The sequence below is a fragment of the Malania oleifera genome, chromosome 13, assembly GCF_029873635.1.
Source record: "Malania oleifera isolate guangnan ecotype guangnan chromosome 13, ASM2987363v1, whole genome shotgun sequence".
Taxonomy (NCBI): domain Eukaryota; kingdom Viridiplantae; phylum Streptophyta; class Magnoliopsida; order Santalales; family Ximeniaceae; genus Malania; species Malania oleifera.
Genome location: NC_080429.1, coordinates 9937017 through 9956534, shown reverse-complemented (window position 1 = coordinate 9956534; position 19518 = coordinate 9937017). Strand labels below are relative to the sequence as shown.

The window sequence follows — 19518 nt, the reverse complement described above, 5'->3', positions numbered from 1 at the left end:
CTCCCATCATTTTATACATTGCCTTTACATTGAACAAAAGAAATATATAATATTTTATAACAAGATTCATGCATAATCTTATGGGATACATTAAGTATTTTCATTTATTAGGAAGGTCGGATACGAGGATCACTTTTGAAGACCTAATTTTTTCTTCGACAAATTTCAGCTCTTTTAATCACAGATTTGCAAAAGTAAAATTAAAAATTAAAAATTTTCAAAATTTTATTTCGATTGACAATTTTTTTTTAAAAAAAATATATATTTTAAAAAAACAAATTTAGTATAATTACTGATAGAAAATCAGGAGGCCACCCTCTATGCATAAAAGCCAAGGTAAAACACAATATTAGCCTCCATGTTGCGCCGTTACACCTGAGCCGAAGCTCTCGATTTCACGCCAAGCGCAAGGGCATAAAATTCCTATTTGTTTTGATAAACCATTCGTCAATTGTCTCTCAGCGTCGGCTTCACATTCATTAATGGCTTCCCTGCACCTGATTTTTATTCTTTTGGTGTTCGCATGTTCGTGTTCGGGCTGTTATGCAGAAATGTAAGAAAACCATCTCCATTCTCGCATTTCAGCTACAATTTTGTTCAATTTATGCCAATGCTGTGGTTGCTTTATTGTAAATCTTTTAATAATTATGAGAAAATTCTGTTAGACATTTGGAATACGGAGTGTTCTTGATCTGAGACTGTTAAATTCCCGGATTCTGGTCTTGGTTGCTTAGCGAGGTAATGGGTGATTTGGGTTGATGCCTGCAAAATAGAACAAAAGAGAGTGACCAGAAGGGAGCGGGTAATTTTCTGATGTTTAAGTTACTGAGGGATTCAAGGAAAAGAGAGGGAGCAGACGATGGCACAGATGGATTTTCTTCATTTGGGGGTGTGTTCTTTGGCATCCTGATTATTGGTTTTTTCCTTTTAGAAGTAAAATATTGCAGGTAGTAAATTATTGTTGAATTCTACGCATTATTAATGTCCATCTTTGAATAAATTCTTCTACGTTGTTATTGCTTGTATTCGTATTTCGAGGCTTTGACATCACACATTTATAGAAGTACCATCATATATAACATAATCATACTAGTTCATCAATAATGAAAAGTAAAAACAAGAAGCAACTAGCTGTAAAGATCATGAAAAACATTGGTCCAGGTACAAGTAATAATCTACCAAAAATATAAAAAGAAAAGCCTAAAAGATTCTATATCAGGAATTGTAAAAGCCATCTCTAAAAATGTGTTGGGCTGTGCTGGAACATGTCTGGCTCTTAAATTAACAAGTGTTGGGCTGTCTCGAACAAGTGTTGGTGTCCAACAGCTTAGGAGTTGACAGTTGGAGGTTTTTTGAGTGTCGGTGCTTCCTACTCTCCTAATTAAGAACATGTATTCCCCATGTCAATGATGTCATGGGGGAAACACATTTGTCTCCTAGTCATGTGGTTCTCTATCAGGCCATGTGGAATACCTTGCATCAATTGCCTCTTTGATCCCCTATTCAATCCAAATGTCAACCAAATGGGAGTTGAGAGATTCTGGGTTCTAGATTGCGTGGCTTGATTCACTTGAATATTCTGGTGTCATCACACTTTTGATTAGACCCTATCTTAAATCAAGATCATCTCTTCCTTGGATAATGCACTCAGTAGCATGGAGGGCATTCATCAAAATTCACCCTAGGGAAATGAGGCTGGAGCACAATAGGAATGTTAGGCAGAAAATTTAAATAATTGAATTCCTTACACATGACATTCTATTCACATTTTTTGAAGTGTTGTGCAACTTCTATATGTGATATGATAGATGAAAGGATAGATGGATACATGGTGAGCATTAGTGAGGTGTGCTGAAAGCTTAAGTTGTTAGCTAGTGGGCCAACGATGTATATCAAGCTTTAACAAGAACTTCACCCCCTTAAGCACTTCTAGTGAAAGATCCTAATGAAATTAGAGAAGACCTCAAACTTCTTTGTTGGCCAGATTCTCTCATTCTAAATGTGAATTGGTGCCAACCTGTGTAGCTCTGCCAATTTCATCAAGACTATGGGCATGACACATAGAACTGACAGCACCTAATGAATGCAATTGAGCTCCTAGTTTGACAATAGAGAGTGTTCTAATTAGGGCATGATTTCCCATGACTTCCTTTTTCTGTTAGAGGCACCATTTATCTACTAGTTGTTTGGAAAATAAGAGGCAGCATAAGGGAACTCCCAAGTGGCCATCATCAAAGACAAGAACATTGACCATGCATCCTGAGCATCAGGATGGTGTAAAAAACAAATGATGAATTGGTTGACCACCATTGAAGCAAAGGAAACATCTATCTATGTTCTTCAAGGTTAGAGTACTGTTCAACTCTCCTCACTACAACTCTAGTGGCTGCTGACTTTCAAATTGCCTCATGAGGGAATATTCATGCCTGTTACTCGAGCATTGTAGAAAGATTTTACCACAAACAAGCCATCCATACGGTGTCCATTTTGAATGATCCAATGTGGCCCTATACTATTTTAGTCGTAGAGCAATTTGAACAAAGATACTGCTGAATCCACCCTAGCCTAAAATCTCCTGGCAAACATGGGATACTAATGTATGCCCTTATAACTTTTAAAAGCAGATTCCGCTTTTGAAATCTTCTGCATAGATAACTCTTCACTTTGTTTGGGAGCTTTGAGTTTGCTTGGACTTGAATTTGCGTGGGTTTGGATAAAAGGCATTACAAAATTGTATGTGTTTTGTAGTATATCTGAAAAAAAATTGAAGATTCACTAAAGAAACTACAACACTTAGGGTTAGAGATGGATAAGAGAAGAAGAGAAGAAAGGGAGAAAGACCATTTGGCAGTCTCCTCGAGCATACATGCTGCTCGAGGTCTACCGTCTTATATATGAACAATAAAAAGATATGAAGGGGAAGAATACCCCACTCAGACCTCCTAATTACTATAATAACATATTATGTTCTAATACTCACCCTCAACTAGACGAGGCGGGCTTAAATAAGGCCTTGTGAAACATCCTCTAACTGATTTCTCTCACAAATGGAGTCCTCATGACCTTCTTTAAGACAACATCCCACAAAATGATATTCAAGTTCAATGTGCTTTGTCCTCTTAGGAAGCATTAGGTTCCTAGGAACATAAATGGGACCTTGACTATCACAAAACATATCTATAATCTTTGTTACCACGAATAAATATTATTTCTAACATAAGAGACTACCACATAAGCTTGCTTAACCTATGAGCCATGGCTCAACATTTTACTTGAGCACTAATTCTTGCTACACTAGTTTGTTTCTTGCTACCCCATGTAACATGATTACCAATGTACAATATCTAGTAGTATATAGTAGACCTTAGAGAGCTACCCCAATTTGTATTAGAGTATTCCATCATCTCACACTTTTTATTAAATTTAGGGCAAAAAGACACTGACCTTCCCTGTTGTTTGACAAAAAGATAGGGACCTCCCTTGAGGTTTCAAAAATCCATTGACCTCTCCTGAGGTTTTAAAAATGCGACAAACCTCCTCTTTGATTTTCCAAAAGGATGCAAACCTCCCCTCAAAAGATTTGTCTTTTTGAAAAATACTAGGGGAGGTTTGTGCGTTTTTAATAAACCTCAGGGGAGGTTTTTGGGATTTTTGAATCCTTAGGGGAGGTCTCTATCTTTTTACCAAACCTTAAGGGAGATCAACATCTTTTTCCCCTAAATTTATGTATCCTTGTGCCTAGAGAGCCTTTGATGAGATATTGCAAGATCCTACAAATAGCATTCAAGTGTGGCTTTGGGATTTTCCATAAAATGATTCATCACCCCCACATCAAAGGATATGCCAAATCTAGTGACAATCAAGCTGATCAACTTGCCAGCCAAGTGCCAATATTGATGTTACAAACAACTTTCAAGTGTGGCTTGGGATTTTCCATAAAATGATTTATCACCCCCACATCAAAGGATATGTCAAGTCTAGTGACAATCAAGCAGATCAACTTGCCAACCAAGTGCCAATATTGATGTTTGTTTTCAAAGTCCGGGCTAACAACCCTAGAGAACATCACATAGTGATCGACAAGAGTCTCAATTGGTTTAGCTCCCAACACACTCTCAATTAGCATGTCCAAGATATATTTTAGCTGAGATGGAGTCGACCCTTTTTTTGCACTATACAATCTCGAACCAAGAAAGCAATTCAGAGTACCTTAGTCCTTGATCTAAAATTTTGTTTCAAGCCCTTGCTTGACACTTACAAACCCCCTTTAGTCGCTCCTAGTGATGATGATATCATCAACATAAATTACTAGGAGTCCCAAAAATGTCTCCTTTTTGCGATCAATTCAAAGTAGCACCAGATAAAACCAAATGCAGCGACCACCATACAAATTTGTCAAACCAGATTCAAGGAGATTTCTTAAGACCTTATGAAACCTACATACTTTATCATCCTCCCTCAAGCAATATACTGATGAGGTTGCTCCATGTATACCACTTCTAAGGCATTCTTCGCATCAAGGGCCAATTAGAATTAATTGCGAACGAGATTAATATGCAATCTAAATTTAGTCTAACAACAAGGAAGATGGTCTAAAAATAATCAATACTATTTGTTTGAGTGTACTATTGGCACCAATTGAGCCTTTAGTTGTTCAATAGAGTTGTGAGGAAGATACTTGATGGGGTAGGACCCAATTACACCTAACCAAGTCCTTACTAGGAGGAGACCCGCCAAGTCTCATGTCCTTTGAGTGGTCAAGGCATTCCTTTCTACATCCATTACATGCTTCCTCCTAGGGTTAGCGAGTGCTTCAACATGGGAGGAAAGAATAGGGACAAAGGAAATAGACAAGGAAAAAGAAAGCATAGGACTAGGGATAGGATTGTGAAGAATTGAAACATAACGAACAATAGGATAAGCAGCTAAGGATTGTTGAGTACATGTGTCTGTAACATATTTCCTGCTAATCTGGGGATCAAAAAATCTATATTCTTTATGATTCTCAAGTACTCAAAATGATTCATTTAACAACATGAGGAGAGAACTTGTTTTGATTAGCATGTACAACATGGATGTTTTTGCGTACATGAACAAAACATGTGGACCCAAAGACACGTGATACAACAAAGAACATGGACGTTTTTGTGTACATGATGGAAAAGGAATTTGTCCCTATTAAAGTTTGATATGCATTGTTGGCCCACAACCTAATAACTTAAGCTTTTAGATAAAGTGGTAATCTGACATGGTGTTTGAGTTGGTTACTAGGAGGTCCTGGTTCTAGTCTTATTGCTTGTGTTTATTGTGTGGTGTTTAAAAAATTATTATGTTACCTATTAGGAGTGTTATTTATTGTGTGTTTTTGTCTCCACATGCTGTGGGGCTGTAAGTGCGTGGGAGTGTTAAAGCTTGATGTTACATTGTTGTCCCAAAACTCAACAACTTAAGATTTTAGGTAAAGTAGTAATCTAACAACCCCTTTAGACCATTGTTAGGTTACCACTTTATCTAAAAGCTTAAGTTGTGAGATTGTGGGTCAACAATATGTATACAGCTTTAGCTCTCCCTCACATGTGTGACCAGAGAGCACATGGAGAGATGTACGCACAATCAATAACATCCCTTATAGGGAATATAGTAATATTTTAAACCCCACACAATAAACATGGGCAACAAGACTAGAACCCAGTGCTTCCTAGTAACTAGCTTCGCTACTATGTTAGATTACCACTTTACCTAAAAGCTTTAGGTTGTGGGTGAACAATGTATATCAAGCTTTAACAGGGGGCATATAGGAAGGGCATCCTATGTTCAGCTAGTTAAGGGGTATGAACACAAGATGTTTGATGAATAATCCATTTGGCCTAGAAAAAAGCGTGAAGCTCATTTTGTACAAATCAAGTGCATTATCATTTCAAAAGATTTGAACAATAATGCCAAAATGAGTTATGAGAAATTCAGACCTGTTTTTAACAAATAGATCTAAGTTAGAAGTGAAAAATCATCCTCAAAGATCACAAAATATTGATGATGAGTGAAATTATTGAATTTACATGGATCCCGTATATGTGAATGAGTACAATAAATGATTTAGTACGAGACTTTTCTCTAGATTGAAAGAAGGCCCTAATGTGCTTTCCTTACAAACACATAGAACACCCAAAACTAGAAAAAGACTTAAACATGGGAATGACTAGTTTAGTTTTTGGAGGGATGGATGACCCAAACAAGCATATGATTTGGAGAAACACCATGGGTAGAAACTGAAGAAGCCATATGACAAGAATTGAATCTACCACCACTATTGTTGAAATAGTACATGCCATCCTTCTTAAGCCCTCCATTGCTCCTCTTTTTTGTATGAGAAAGGAGAAGCAAAGAAGGTTACATAATAGTTATGCATTTTAGTTAATTGACTAACTAAAATTGTGGGTTTCAAAGACAAACAAATTAGGACTACCCGTCATGTGGGAGGAGGCACCAAAACTAGTAACCTAGCATGTGGTGGATCAAAAGGCAAGAAGCTTGGTTATACTTGAATAAGCCATAGTGGCACAAGATGTAGAAGACTAAGTTTGGAGTTGTTTAATGATGCAGACAAGATTGTTATACTCCCCTTGAGCCTTGTAGTTGATGTACTCAACTCCACAATGGAATGATTGAACACATTTGAAGTGTCAACATTGAAATCATCCTTAGTAACAGACTTATTGCCCCAAGTTAGTTTCTTGTGGAGATCCCAATACTGAATGATTGTCCTTGCTTCAATTCAATGTGTGTAAAATGTCAGAATTGCCACAATGAACTCCTTCTACACACTACTTTTGCTATGATTGCCACCTGACCTTGCCATCATTCTTGTCCTCTAGGACTTCCCATAACACAGATAAAGGCAAAGCTAACCATGGCTGAACTATCATGGAAATAAGCTTGAAGGATCCAACCAATTTGATGACTGTAATTTGTCCGTAACAGTATCAGCTAAAGCTCTCTTTGCAGGGGCCATCAAAACCGCCCCTAATGCACTACAATCAGCATACCCTAGTATGAGGAATGAACAAGCACACACTAGCACAGAACAACACTCGAGAATTTCAAAAGTCCAGAACTTCAAGAGGTACCTACTACATCAGGATTTAAGTTACAGTACGCTAGGAGGAATCACTGGCATAAATAGTTTTTCATTTATTAAAGTTTGCTTTTTGACCACACAGAACAGAGCAGGTCACACATAACAGGGCAGACCATAATGCAGCACCGCAGGCGCTTAAACAGCAGTGCAAGCACTCAAAAAACAACCTGGCAGCTGCTGGAAGTGTATGCGGGCATGGAAACAGCAATCACAATATCAAACAGTATCATTACTGGAGAGGAAACATCAACGGCAACAGCAATCTTCTAGAAACACTAGGTTGCTGTCTTTGCATGAGGAAACTACCATGAGCCACACAATTCCCACAAGAGTGGCTCATGGATGAGAGGGACCTAAATGACTGTCAAACCAGAAAAAAAATTCTCTATTTTAAGAGTCTACGAGGGAGAGAAAAGGAGAGGAAGAGAAGGGTTGTAACTATGTCAGATTCATCAGGTTTAGAGAAGTTTATTTCTCGGTACCATGTAGTAAATTTGAAATAAGTTGAAGGCTGAATGAAGAAAATGCAGCAACTAGTTTTAGAGATGGAGAGGAGAAAAAGAGAGGAAGAGAAAGGGTGAAAGCCTGGTTGGCAGTCTCCTGGAGCATATGTCCAGCTCCAGGTCTTCCCTCATATATATTAACAATAAGAAGACATGAAATACAAAAATACCCTCCTGCCCACACCGCCTAATTACTAAAATAAGATACTCCCTTCTAAATTACATTAAAATCCGCACAAATTTAAATCTTTTGAAACTCTGAGCTCCCAAACACATCCTCATATTTGTGATAACAGATTTTTCAAAGGGATTCACTGCACTGCATGTCACGACCCAATTTTTCATACCATTTTTTTTTTATAAACAATAATAATTATCCAACCCTTGCCACGTCACAACTCTGATACCATATCAACACAACCTGACTTGAAGTGGGATACCGGATAATCAGTCCATCATTTAAAAACATACCTAACAGCGGAAGTTCATATTTACATACCATCCAGAATACAAATAAAAAGAGTTCTATACATCCATATACATTCCCAAAAGTCCATAATATACTCTAGGGGATTACATAAACACATTCCCAACACAAAACACTCACCCTGTATATCAAGGTACTAGCTCCCCTCTATCTTGGAGCTCTATCTCCTAGCCTGTTATGATTCCCTGAAATATTTAAATATTTGGGTGAGACAACTCTCAGTAAGACGGAATAAATTATTCACAGTGTGTTGTAGTATGAGTTCAATTATATCATATCACATTCCATTTTAATAAATATAACAATTGGGAGAAAATACATAGATATGTACTCATAATCATATATATGTGTAAAACATATTTTTCAAAACTCTCTTATCATTTTCATAATCATATACGTACTTTCTTATTTCTCAAAATCATATTCACATTTTCTTTCATAAGCTTTTCTTTCTCATATTCATATCTCAATAGCTTTCATAAGCTTTTCTTTCTCATTTTCATTTCTTAATAGCTTTCATAAGCTTTTCTTTCTCATTTTCATTTTCACATTCTAGACCATGAGTATCCTCATATAAATATCTCAACGTGTCTATAATGAGTAATTATAATCTAGCACATGAGTTGTCGCCAGTATAAAATCCACAACATGTCTGTAACTCATGGCTGCCCTGAGGATAAGCCCATCTCATCGTCATGCTTCCCCCCATGACTGGGTTGTGCGGCCCGAAAGCTGGATCTAATTGCAGTTGGCCTACTTGGTTAGATCAAATGGGAACGTGTCTGTAGTATGAATGGTCTACCCAATCCTGGTCCGGACCTCAGGAGGGCATCACAATCCTTCACAGGCCCATTCGACTGTCTCGCCACACTCTCCATGAGACCGTGTGGTTGCACTATCACCTTACTAGCAACGGTATCGTGTTCTCTATCAACAACAGTCCATCAGGGTACTCATTTCCACATTTTTATATTCACATTTCAATATTCTCAATTCAGTATTCACATTTCGGTATCACATTTCAGTATTCACAATTCAGTATTCACATTTCATCTCATCACATCAGTAGTATTCTCATCATTTTCTGTTTCATTCTCCTCATAATAAATGTCTCATTTCTCGTATTTCAACATTTCTCAGTAAACATATCAATACGACATTTTATCATTTCCCAGTATATTGCACACATATATATATATATATATATATATATATATATATCACAATTCTTCGTTTTTCCATAAAATCATTTTGTATGCTACTTTTCATCATTTACATATAAAAATCTCATTTCATCACAATTATGTATATAATACATAATTAAATTTCCATAACTTCGTTTCTGTATAAAACAGTTCAATATATATATATATATATATTTCATAATCTCATTATCCTCAGCTCAAATCATATACCCCGATTTTATTTACATTCCTAGTATAAACTTGTTATATCATATTTCTCATGCCACACAATTTTTGTGTAATATTTATAACATATTAATCACAGGTAAAATATCATATCCCAAAAATAGCTGTTATAATTTCCTCTTACCTGACTTACTGTTAAAACCCCAAATCCTACGGCTGTGGCGTTCGAAACTCAAATTCCTAAAATTCATGTTTTGTCCAAATCAATCAACTCATCTCCCACAATATTCCTCATTTAGCACTTCCTAGGCCCTATATACTCCAAATAAATACTTAAACCCTAAAATATCTTATTTACCTTGATTTTGGAGTGGTGCTCAAGGACTCCAAATCAACAATCCGCTCCGACTAAGTTGTAGAGAATCTTCCCCAGATCATTGTGGTGGTTCCTGATCGTCGAATCGGGGAAGAATTGGGCCGGAAATGAAGAGAGAAGGTGGAGAAATTGAACCTAGAGAGAGAGAGAGAGAGAGGAGAGAAATGATATTTCATGCTGAAATCCCATTTTCAGCATATTATAGACCGTTGGCCACGTGGCTTCGTCGACAAGATACGTGTACTCATCGATGAGCTGCAGAAGGGTGTTCGTCAACGAAGATAATGAGTTTGTTGACGAACCCTTAATGGCTTGAATTTCCTGCTCTTAGTATCTTCTCGTTGACGAGACACGTGTACTCGTCGACGATACCAAAAAGGACGTTCATCGACGAAAACTATCAGTTCGTCGGCGAACCCTTGTTGATGCCCCTTTAAATTTCTTTCCCCTTCTTTTCTTTATTACTTTCATAAATTAAATTTTCCAGGTCTCTACACTGCACATCGTCTCGAAGTAGAATAATGGTTGCTGAACCCTTGCACACCTCCATAATTCCGATGTTTATTGTTTCTGAAGCCGATTTGATGGGATTAAAAAACCTTCATCTTGTACCACTCTCCATTCCCTCTGTCAGAACAAGCTTTAATCCACGCTCGAACTGCCAAACTGGTTCCTTTTCCAAGTCAAAATGCCACACCTATTTTGTTAAGAGTGCTTTATTCATCTATATTGGAGTGTGAATGTCTCCCTTCCCGACGAGAAAAATATTCTTTGAAATTACTACCTTTCCTAATTGACTAGATGATATTTGAACTCTGTTCTAGCTCTAGCTCTTCAATGTATTTGTGCAATATTGTATGGCATAAGAAAGTGATGTAGGACCAATTGGCAGAAGAGAAGGGTGCAGGAAAATAATAAAAAGCAATAGGAAAATAAAAGAGGGAAAACAAAAATGAAAACATTATAGGGCTGAATTCTCAATATTCCAATCTCCTCTCATGGTTACACATCAAGCCTTTATATAGCCTTTTTATCCTAATAATAATAAGCAAACAATCTCTAGGAATTGAGATCAAGTCCTAATTATGAAACATAATATAAAATCTCTAACAAATCAGACCAACAAATAATTGTAAAATATTTAAATCATAAAATTGTTAGGTAATCATAAAACCCTAGATAATCTACTGGATTATTAACTTATAAAATCCAACTATAAAAATGCTACAAAAATAGGGAAAATCTTAAAATTAATAAATTAAAAGATATGACCAAAAATCCTTAAAAAATGCCAAATATTGCCATTGCCAGCTTTGAAGCTCTTATTGCATCAGAAAGTAGGTGGGAAGGTTCTTAAGTACTCTTTGTAAGTGTTAGTCTAATGGCAAGCTATCTACAACGGAGGCTTCCTATCAAACTTCATGATGATATGTCCCACTCCCAGATTGCCTTGGATTTATGTGGGGCTCTGGGAGGTATTCCTAAATAGGTATAAGACCTTCGTAGCAGCTCAGCACAGAAATCAAGAGAGAACCTTCTCTCTTTATTTAAATTGTGCAGTGAAAAATTCTTTCTTAGTTTCATGGTGTGTTCTTTGAGAACACAAACTGGAAAGACCAACCTAGGAGAGAACTTTTCTTGGGGTGCAAAATTTGGTTCAATGTGAACTTCAATTTGATTGCTGTGGAACTAGGGAAAGGTTAGTTCAGTGTAACCTTCATTTGGTTGCTAGGAAAAAGAAGAGGAAAATAATGTTCATAGCGTATACTTGTTTTTCATGATTTTTTTTCTGGGGTATAAAGTTGGTTCAACAGACATATAGTTCTATTAGGCTCAGTTGATTCAGTCTTTTAATATTTGATTCCAGATAATAATTATTCTGAATTTCATTTTCTACATGTTTGAATTCAAAGTGATTAATGCTTTTCACTTTGGAAATTGTATTGAGGAGTTCATCAAAAGGAGGCATGAAGTGAAGAAGCAGTTACTTTATATACCAGGTTCATTGCAATCCTAAAGTTTGATATCATTTGATTAGATGATTAAGAAGTCTATTTTACCAACTTTTCAAGGAATATAATTTCCATAAATCATTTTGCAGTGCTGAGTGATGGCTAGTAGCCTAGTTATGATAGAAGATAGATTTTTTTAGGTTTTCTGGTTTTATATTCTCAAGACATGTTTTGCTGTGCGGGAGAGCCTTGACTCAATAATAGGGGTTTTACAGCCAAACCTTAATGTCAGAGGTTCAAAGCACATAAACTCCAAGCGTGGAGGCAAGATTGTGTATATATACTTCCCCAGATCCCTGATTGTGTGGGAGCCTTGTCAACTGGGTGTTACATGTTTTTATCTGTGTTGTAAACCACCTATCTGTCCCTGATCTGATTTGCCCCTAATTGTGTATCCTTTTAAATAAGTGGGATTTCCTAAAATGATGGTACTATGTGGTGTGCTATATAATTTCTAAGAATTATCTCCTGGATTCTAGTTACTGAGTTTTTATTTTATTTTCTTATATATATATTTCCCCTAACAACGATTTGCATGTCCATGATTTTATGCTATGTAAAGATTTTTTTTTTTATATGTTTTGCTTTTTCTAGTAACATCATGTTTCTTAAAAATCATTTTGCTTCAGTAGCCGGAAGGAATTGAGAAGTAAGAATGAGGTGGACCAGGAAACTGTCTTACAACTGGGTCATTCAGTTCAACTGAAGAGAATCGATCCATCACGTGTTGTCCAACTTTCATGGCGACCAAGGTCAGGTATTTTGGTGAACTTTCTTTTTTGATAGGTCTTGGCATGCTTTATATATATTATAATGGGTCTTGGCATACAAGGCAGTTAGTTTGGCAACACTTTTTTCTGAAATGAAATATGATGCTGCTTTTGGATGTCTCTCCCTTGCTTATAATGTTTCTGAAATTAGTGGGATCTGCATAAAGCATTTGTTTTGGGAAAGGATATTTACAAGTGTATATTAAATTCTTTATCTGTTCATTTTCTTGTTTATTTAACAATCTGAAGAAATTATTCTTGGGCTAGGGTTTTCTTGTACGAAGGCTTTCTGTCAGATGAGGAGTGTGACCAGCTTATTGTGTTGGTAATTTCATATCTATTTAGCATATAATTCAATATGCTTGCGTTGGTTCTCAAACTCTTTTTTGGTTTAGGCACATGGCAAGAAAGATAAACATTTGACTAACAGTGGTGAGTTGGGGAATGTTGTTATGAAAAAGCTGCTTGAAAGCTCAGAAGTTTCTCTGAATGAGGAAGTAAGTTTTCATATTTCTTTCTACTTAGAAATGCAGTTGGTGGTTTTTTTGGGGTTCTGTGAAGGTTACTTGTCTTAGAGCTTGTCAAACTGGGAAAGTACAAAGTTGGTTGTGGACTCACTGGATCGCTGCATTACATATTTCATTTGCATGTGGTGCTTTTAATCATCCTAGTAACCATGTAGTTTTGTTATGGGCTTTCTTGCTTTATTTCCTTCAGCTGCTTGTAATGTGATTTTGAAGGATACTTTTTGTTTGTTGAAACATGAAACTGTAGCTGCTGCAAGCAGACATGGCAACAAAATTTCCTTTTTAAGTCTTCAGTTATTTATATTTTCATTACTTGCTTGATGTCTGCATGGTTGAATAGATTTCATAAAGTTCATAGCAGTCTATTTGAGTCCCTTTTTACTTTTTAGTCATTCTTGTTTATCTTTCAATGTATCATCAATAAAACTACTTTGGTAGTGAGGCCTGCACCATTAAACATGTAAACAATTTAATCATTGTGTTCGTTTCCTCAGGCTGATATAGGTGCAAGGATTGAGGAAAGGATTTCAGCTTGGACTTTTCTTCCCAAGGGTAACTTCCTTGGTCCTTAGTTGTCTTATCCTTTGTTCGGACTTGACTAAACTGCTGCCTGTTTTTTAATTTTCTTTGTCCTTTAGAGAACAGCAAGCCTCTAAAAGTTGAGCATTATCAATTTGAAGATGCTAGAGAGACATATGATTATTTTGGTAATACATCTTTGTCAAATGTAAGTGAGCCGTTGATGGCAACAGTTGTGTTGTATCTCTCAAATGTAACCCAGGGTGGTGAAATTCTCTTCCCCAAGTCACAGGTGTGGAAAAAGAAAACATAGATATTATAGTTATTATTATTGTTGTTGTTCTTGTTATTATTACCATTAGTATTATCAAGCACTAAGTTAATTCACCCTCATCAACTGCAGTTTTCGAATTCCCAATGGAAGAGCAAGATTTGGTCTGATTGTACAAAAAGTAGCCATGCCTTAACACCCATCAAAGGGAATGCCATTTTATTTTTCACTCTCAACCTCAATACTTCTCCTGATGAGAGTAGCTCCCATGCTAGATGCCCTGTCCTTGCAGGGGAAATGTGGTGCGCCACCAAATTCTTCCATGCCAGACCCCTTAACAGGAAAATTGTCTCTTTTGAGTTGGGTGGCAGTGGATGCACTGATGAAGATGAAAATTGCCCCAGGTGGGCTGCCTTTGGGGAGTGTCAAAAGAATCCTGTGTACATGATTGGTTCTCCTGATTACTACGGGACATGTAGAAAGAGTTGCAATGCATGTTGATGGGGTAACCTGACACGTATTTTTTTGAAATATATTTTTTGGAACAAATTTAACCTGTTATCACCAATGGATAGATTCGGCTTTTGAGCTTCTCTAATGGTTCAAAAGGATTTTTTCACTGATAATATTTTTCATGCATGAACTGTCATTGTGTCTGGAAAAACAGGATTCAGCCAGTTGATTTAAGATCATATTTGAATGGTGAACCATCTCATTATAGCAGTCTCCTCTTTTCCCATGTCTCTTTTGGGAGAAAGCTTGCCATCAGCAAACTCCATTTCTTGAAGCTCCACAGATTTTTGTTCACAAGCTGCCTTGATTAACACAAACACAAATCCAAATCCAGGCCTGAAATCTATATGCCCAACACAATCTTAATCTTTTTAACCAAGTTCAGTAATATGGCTGTCACTAGGACAACAGCCTCTCAAGACTGGCATTCATGAAAATGCATAGTTGTGGTGGTACTCGTGGAAAACTGATCACTTCCCGAGCTTAGACCTCTATAGTGTTAGAATGCAGAGTCATCATATATCTTTTATGCGGAAGCTGGAACTGCGGCACCTGCACCAACTCTTCAGTTCTCTTTATTCCCTCCATCTCTACTCTGCAAAAAATCCTACCAAAGTTCAGGTCCTGCAGCACTCTGGGTTTGTGAGTGTAGGCGTGTAGCTGCTGTTGAGGTTCCGAAATCATATGGGTACCCAGTTGATGCAATTTTCTTTTGTTTTCCTTGATTTTCTCAGCAACAGGAAATGAAATCAAAGGAAAAAAGGCTAACAGAGAAAGCAACTGCAAAGCCTAGAACCAACATAATTGACAATCTGGAATGTAACATTCCATATGAGATTTTGATTCCAATGGTTCTGCAAATTAAGAAATTTGCCTCCAATCTCACCTGCTAGGTTTTTTATGCTCCAATCAACTAAGAGGCGCCGACTTTTGCTCAAGTAATGTTAGGAAGACCAGAGCCATAATGGGGCAATGGGGGAACATTGGGAGAATTTAAGGCAAATCAAGTAGTTAGCCAAGAGTGATTCTTCAAGAAAGGAGCAGTTGATAATCTTTTACCCTTTTCTATTTTGGAGTTCTAATTAACTAAATGATTGATTTCTTTATGTTTTCCGCAATGAAAGTTGAATCCAAATTCAGTCGATGTCACATATATTGGATAGCATTGAACCCATGGAGAATGGATTTATGGAGCAATGTCCATAGTGATCGCTCCGCCTCCTATGACAACGGAGATTCCCCTGCTTCATTTTCAATTTCCATTTCTACACACCCGGTTTCTTGGAACAATCAATTTTAAACTTTGATGAAGCAGGACAGTAGCACAAACAATAAGGTCGCTGAGAGTCGAAGCAGAGAACATGCAGGTTGCAATAGTTAAACCATGCTTGCTATTTCCATATCTCTGTCTTGGATGAAATGAGATTGATCAATGTATGAGTTATAAAATTTTTGGGTAAATTCAATGCTGTTGATTAAATGGCCAGAGTTCTAATCTTGGGGATTGCGGCTTTCCAGTTGAGTGGAGAAGAAGAGGGATGGACTCATTATTCTAGTGGATTAGTTGAGTATTCAAAAGACCTCAAACACTATATTTTTGAAAAAAAAAAAATAGAGTATGGAAGTATTTTTAACCATCCACATCTATTTTGAATTTGAAAGGTCTTCAGTTTAGAAAACTTGTTTTCGTTTCAGAACAGTTAGGGTTGGATCAAGTAGAGAAAGCCTAATTAAGATTATGCAATAGTTATTTCGACATTGCGCCTCTCAGCAGGATGGTGGAGGCTCTAAAGCTACTGGAAGAATTGAAAGGAACTAAACCAACTTCTGTGGGTGATGTTGCAAATGAACCTATGGAGGCCAAGACAGTCTTACAAGCATATTTTATGAGCCCAAAGGCTAAAAGGAGAGAGCTTCAAGAACTTGGCAGGTAAGCTGGCTCTCTGAGAGAAAAGCTCAAGGCAGGCAGACATAATGGCTAGTGTTGCTGCATTTTAATATTATTAATTTACAAAAATATTGGTGAATTTATATTTTTTGGCTGGGTACCTTGGAAAGAGAGATATATCTATTTTTGATTGAGACAGTGACTTATGAATTTTATATATTCACAATACCAATTGAGGGTACCTTGAGCTTACATACGTGTGTGTGTACATATATATATATATATATATATATATATATATATATATATATATATATATATATATATATATATATTTTAATTACATCTTATTTATTAATTTCATGTATAATAAAAGGTCATGTGTGTGATGCTTAAGGTTGCTCTTTTATTATTAGTTGGTCACGAGTTTGATTACAAGGAAATAATGTTTTTAGCATGAAAGTAAGGGTAAGGCTACATAGGCTACGACGACTCTCCTCCTATCCTTGCAGAGTTGGGGCCTTGTGACTCTCTTGGGTCTAACTCTGATAAGGTATTGTCCACTTGATGCATTGACCTTATGAGTTTGTACTATAAAAAACACTTTATATTGTTGGATTCTCAACCATTCTTAGAAGCTCAAGATTTCCTTAGACCACATATGATGCGAGACTCTTAGCATTCTTCACTGTCCAATCTCTAATACCCTCATAGTGTGTCTTATTAATGGTCTCATATGATAGTTGTCTCATATGATAGTACACAAGTTTGTCTTATAAAAGACGTCTCACAAATTGGAGTTCAAACCATTCTTATAACTTCAAAATTTTCCTAGTACACATCCGATGGGGGATTATGGTATGATAGCAAGATATTTGAGTTTCAACTTAATTGTAAATCGTATTTATATTTATAATTTTTTTAATTTTTTATTCTTATATATGTTCTAAATTTCTAGCAACTAACAATATAATTCTAAGCCAAAAATCCAAACACTTTTTCTTCTTTTTTTCCTTTTTTTTTTTAAATAAAAGAAAAAAATTAGGAAGCTTTTGCAAGTGAGCACTACTTAGGGATTGTTTGGAACCATTTATAAACAAGTACTTTTCAGAAAAAAACTGTTAAAGTTAATAAAGGGATTTTGGAAAAAATATTTTTTGTAATAAGTGTTTGTTCTAGTACGAGTCAAATATAACTTTTTTTTTTTTTTTGTAAAAATACTTATTTTAAGCTATGAGTACTATAAACACTTCTTAGGTGCTCCCAAAGGGGACTTAGTACAGTCACGGGCAATTCCACGATTCTCTCGAGTGTGAGGTATATGTATGATGTAATATGCTGAGAATAGTGAGTCCTTGAGAATGCACCTACTCATGTGTGGTCTAAGTCCAAATAAGCAATATATCATAGGCCTAACTTTTTTTTTTTGGACTAATTCAAATGAACAGATTCCTTAATTTCTAACAATATTTTCTAAAATATTCTAATAAAATATTTTAAAACATGAATTTGTGTTTGAAAAAGGTTTTGAATTTGTTTTTGTATAAATTTGGATAAAATCTAGTACAAAATTGTATCAAATTTTATCCAAATCTATAACTTTAAAATTACTCCCAAATGCAATGTGAGTTGTATTATGATTTAACTTGAGGTGAATTCTAAATTGTTATTTTCTTCTTATTAAACCCTAATTTTTTTTCTTTCTAAATTATCCCCTTTTCCCGGTCTCATTCCTTCTAATAGTAAAGGAAGGACCCTACCTAAGCTCCATTAATTTTTTTAAATATTCAAAATTTTCACCATCTCTCCGGTAAAGGTAGAAGCCAATGCACGGTCAACTAAATTTTTAAATAATTTTTAATTTATTTTTTAAATTCCTTTCTCTTCTTTATATGGCAATTTAAAAATTTCAATATGAATGAATTTTAATAAAATATTTTTAAAAATAAAATGGGTTCCAAGTCAGCCACTAGTTCATGTGTGAACTTGATACACATAGGTGAACACCAACTTGACGCAAAAGTTTAAGCCTATTCAGTCTTAGGTCCAACCATATATATAACCATCCATCATCCATTCAAATTTTCAATTGTATATTATAAATAAGTTGATTACATAGCGATAACATATCTTTTCTTAGAATGAATGTAGTGAAAAGTTGTGTGTTTTTTTTTTTTCATTTTTAATCTGTTGTTATATATATCTACAATAAAAAACAATGATAAAACTCATAATTATGAAAACGCCTTATGACCATATAACTTGTTTTCATGACCTTAGCTTGGTGTTATATATTAATTGACATGTTTATCTAATTAAATTTCACTTTATTATTTCAATGATCATATTTTAATTTTCAAATAGGATTAATAATTTAGTTGTTAGGAGTCATGGTGCAACCAGAAAAATAGAACACTAGAAATTTACGTGGTTCGGTCAAGATCGACCTACGTCCACGGAGCACACCACAAATTCATTAAAAATTCGCCGAAAAAATACAACTCTCTCCTCACACTCTCTTCTTCCTCTCCTTTCTTCTCTGTTTCTTTTTTGCGTATATCACAACTCTCCACAACTCTCTATTTATAGGGCTTTGGAATCAATTACAATTAAATACGATAAATTAAAAAGAGAAGTTTCATCCATTTAAATTAAATGGTGGATAACAGCTCCAACTTGCAATGCGTCTCCAGCTCCTCACGCATCTCCAGTTCAGCATCTCTTGACTCCAGCACAACAATCTCCCACTTGGAGACAGAGACTCAACTAGTATCATGAATAAATGATGTGCTCAAAATATGTCTTCAGGCATGAAGACCAACTGAAGTTGAACACAATTTCAGCTTCTTTGTAGTCACCACCTTAGTTAACATATCTGCCAGATTTCTGCTACCTTGGATTTTTTCAAGTGTCAACACGCTGTCCTCTGTTAGAGATCTGACGAAATGGTAACGCAATATGCTTAGTTCTGGAATGAAATGCGAAGTTCTTTACTAGATGTATTGCACTCTGACTGTCACTGTACAAAACATTCCTTTTCTGTTTTAATCCAAACTCTGTTAACAAACCCTGAAGCCAAATCATCTCTTTACTGGATTCTGTCACTGCTACATACTCAACTTTTATAGTGGATAAAACAACAATTTT

The 19518-nt window shown here is 35.9% G+C and overlaps 1 protein-coding gene across 5 annotated transcripts; it reads left to right on the top strand.

Moving 5' to 3' along the window:
• Positions 1-315: 315 nt before the first annotated feature.
• Positions 316-14593, top strand: LOC131146971 (probable prolyl 4-hydroxylase 12). 5 transcript variants are annotated; one of them, XM_058096878.1, is made up of 8 exons: positions 535-553; positions 11823-11871; positions 12513-12640; positions 12903-12978; positions 13049-13150; positions 13675-13732; positions 13819-13991; positions 14103-14593. In XM_058096878.1, the coding sequence occupies exons 3-8, from the start codon at positions 12624-12626 to the stop codon at positions 14469-14471; spliced, it is 795 nt and encodes a 264-aa protein (XP_057952861.1). In that variant the 5' UTR covers positions 535-553; positions 11823-11871; positions 12513-12623; the 3' UTR covers positions 14472-14593. The 5 variants fall into 5 exon arrangements, with proteins under 5 accessions (XP_057952859.1, XP_057952863.1, XP_057952860.1 ...); XM_058096876.1 differs by lacking the exon at positions 11823-11871 and having other exon boundaries at positions 316-553; positions 12513-12635; positions 12921-12978; XM_058096880.1 differs by lacking the exon at positions 11823-11871 and having other exon boundaries at positions 414-553; positions 12921-12978.
• The last annotated feature ends 4925 nt before the right edge of the window (positions 14594-19518 follow it).

Bases quoted from the DNA above. Each gene is read 5' to 3' on its own strand.
- LOC131146971 (XM_058096876.1), top strand. From the start codon at position 483: ATGGCTTCCCTGCACCTGATTTTTATTCTTTTGGTGTTCGCATGTTCG. The intron at 12,979-13,048 runs GTAATTTCATAT...TTTTTGGTTTAG, and splicing joins GTGACCAGCTTATTGTGTTG to GCACATGGCAAGAAAGATAA. The intron at 13,992-14,102 runs GTGTGGAAAAAG...CATCAACTGCAG, and splicing joins TTCTCTTCCCCAAGTCACAG to TTTTCGAATTCCCAATGGAA.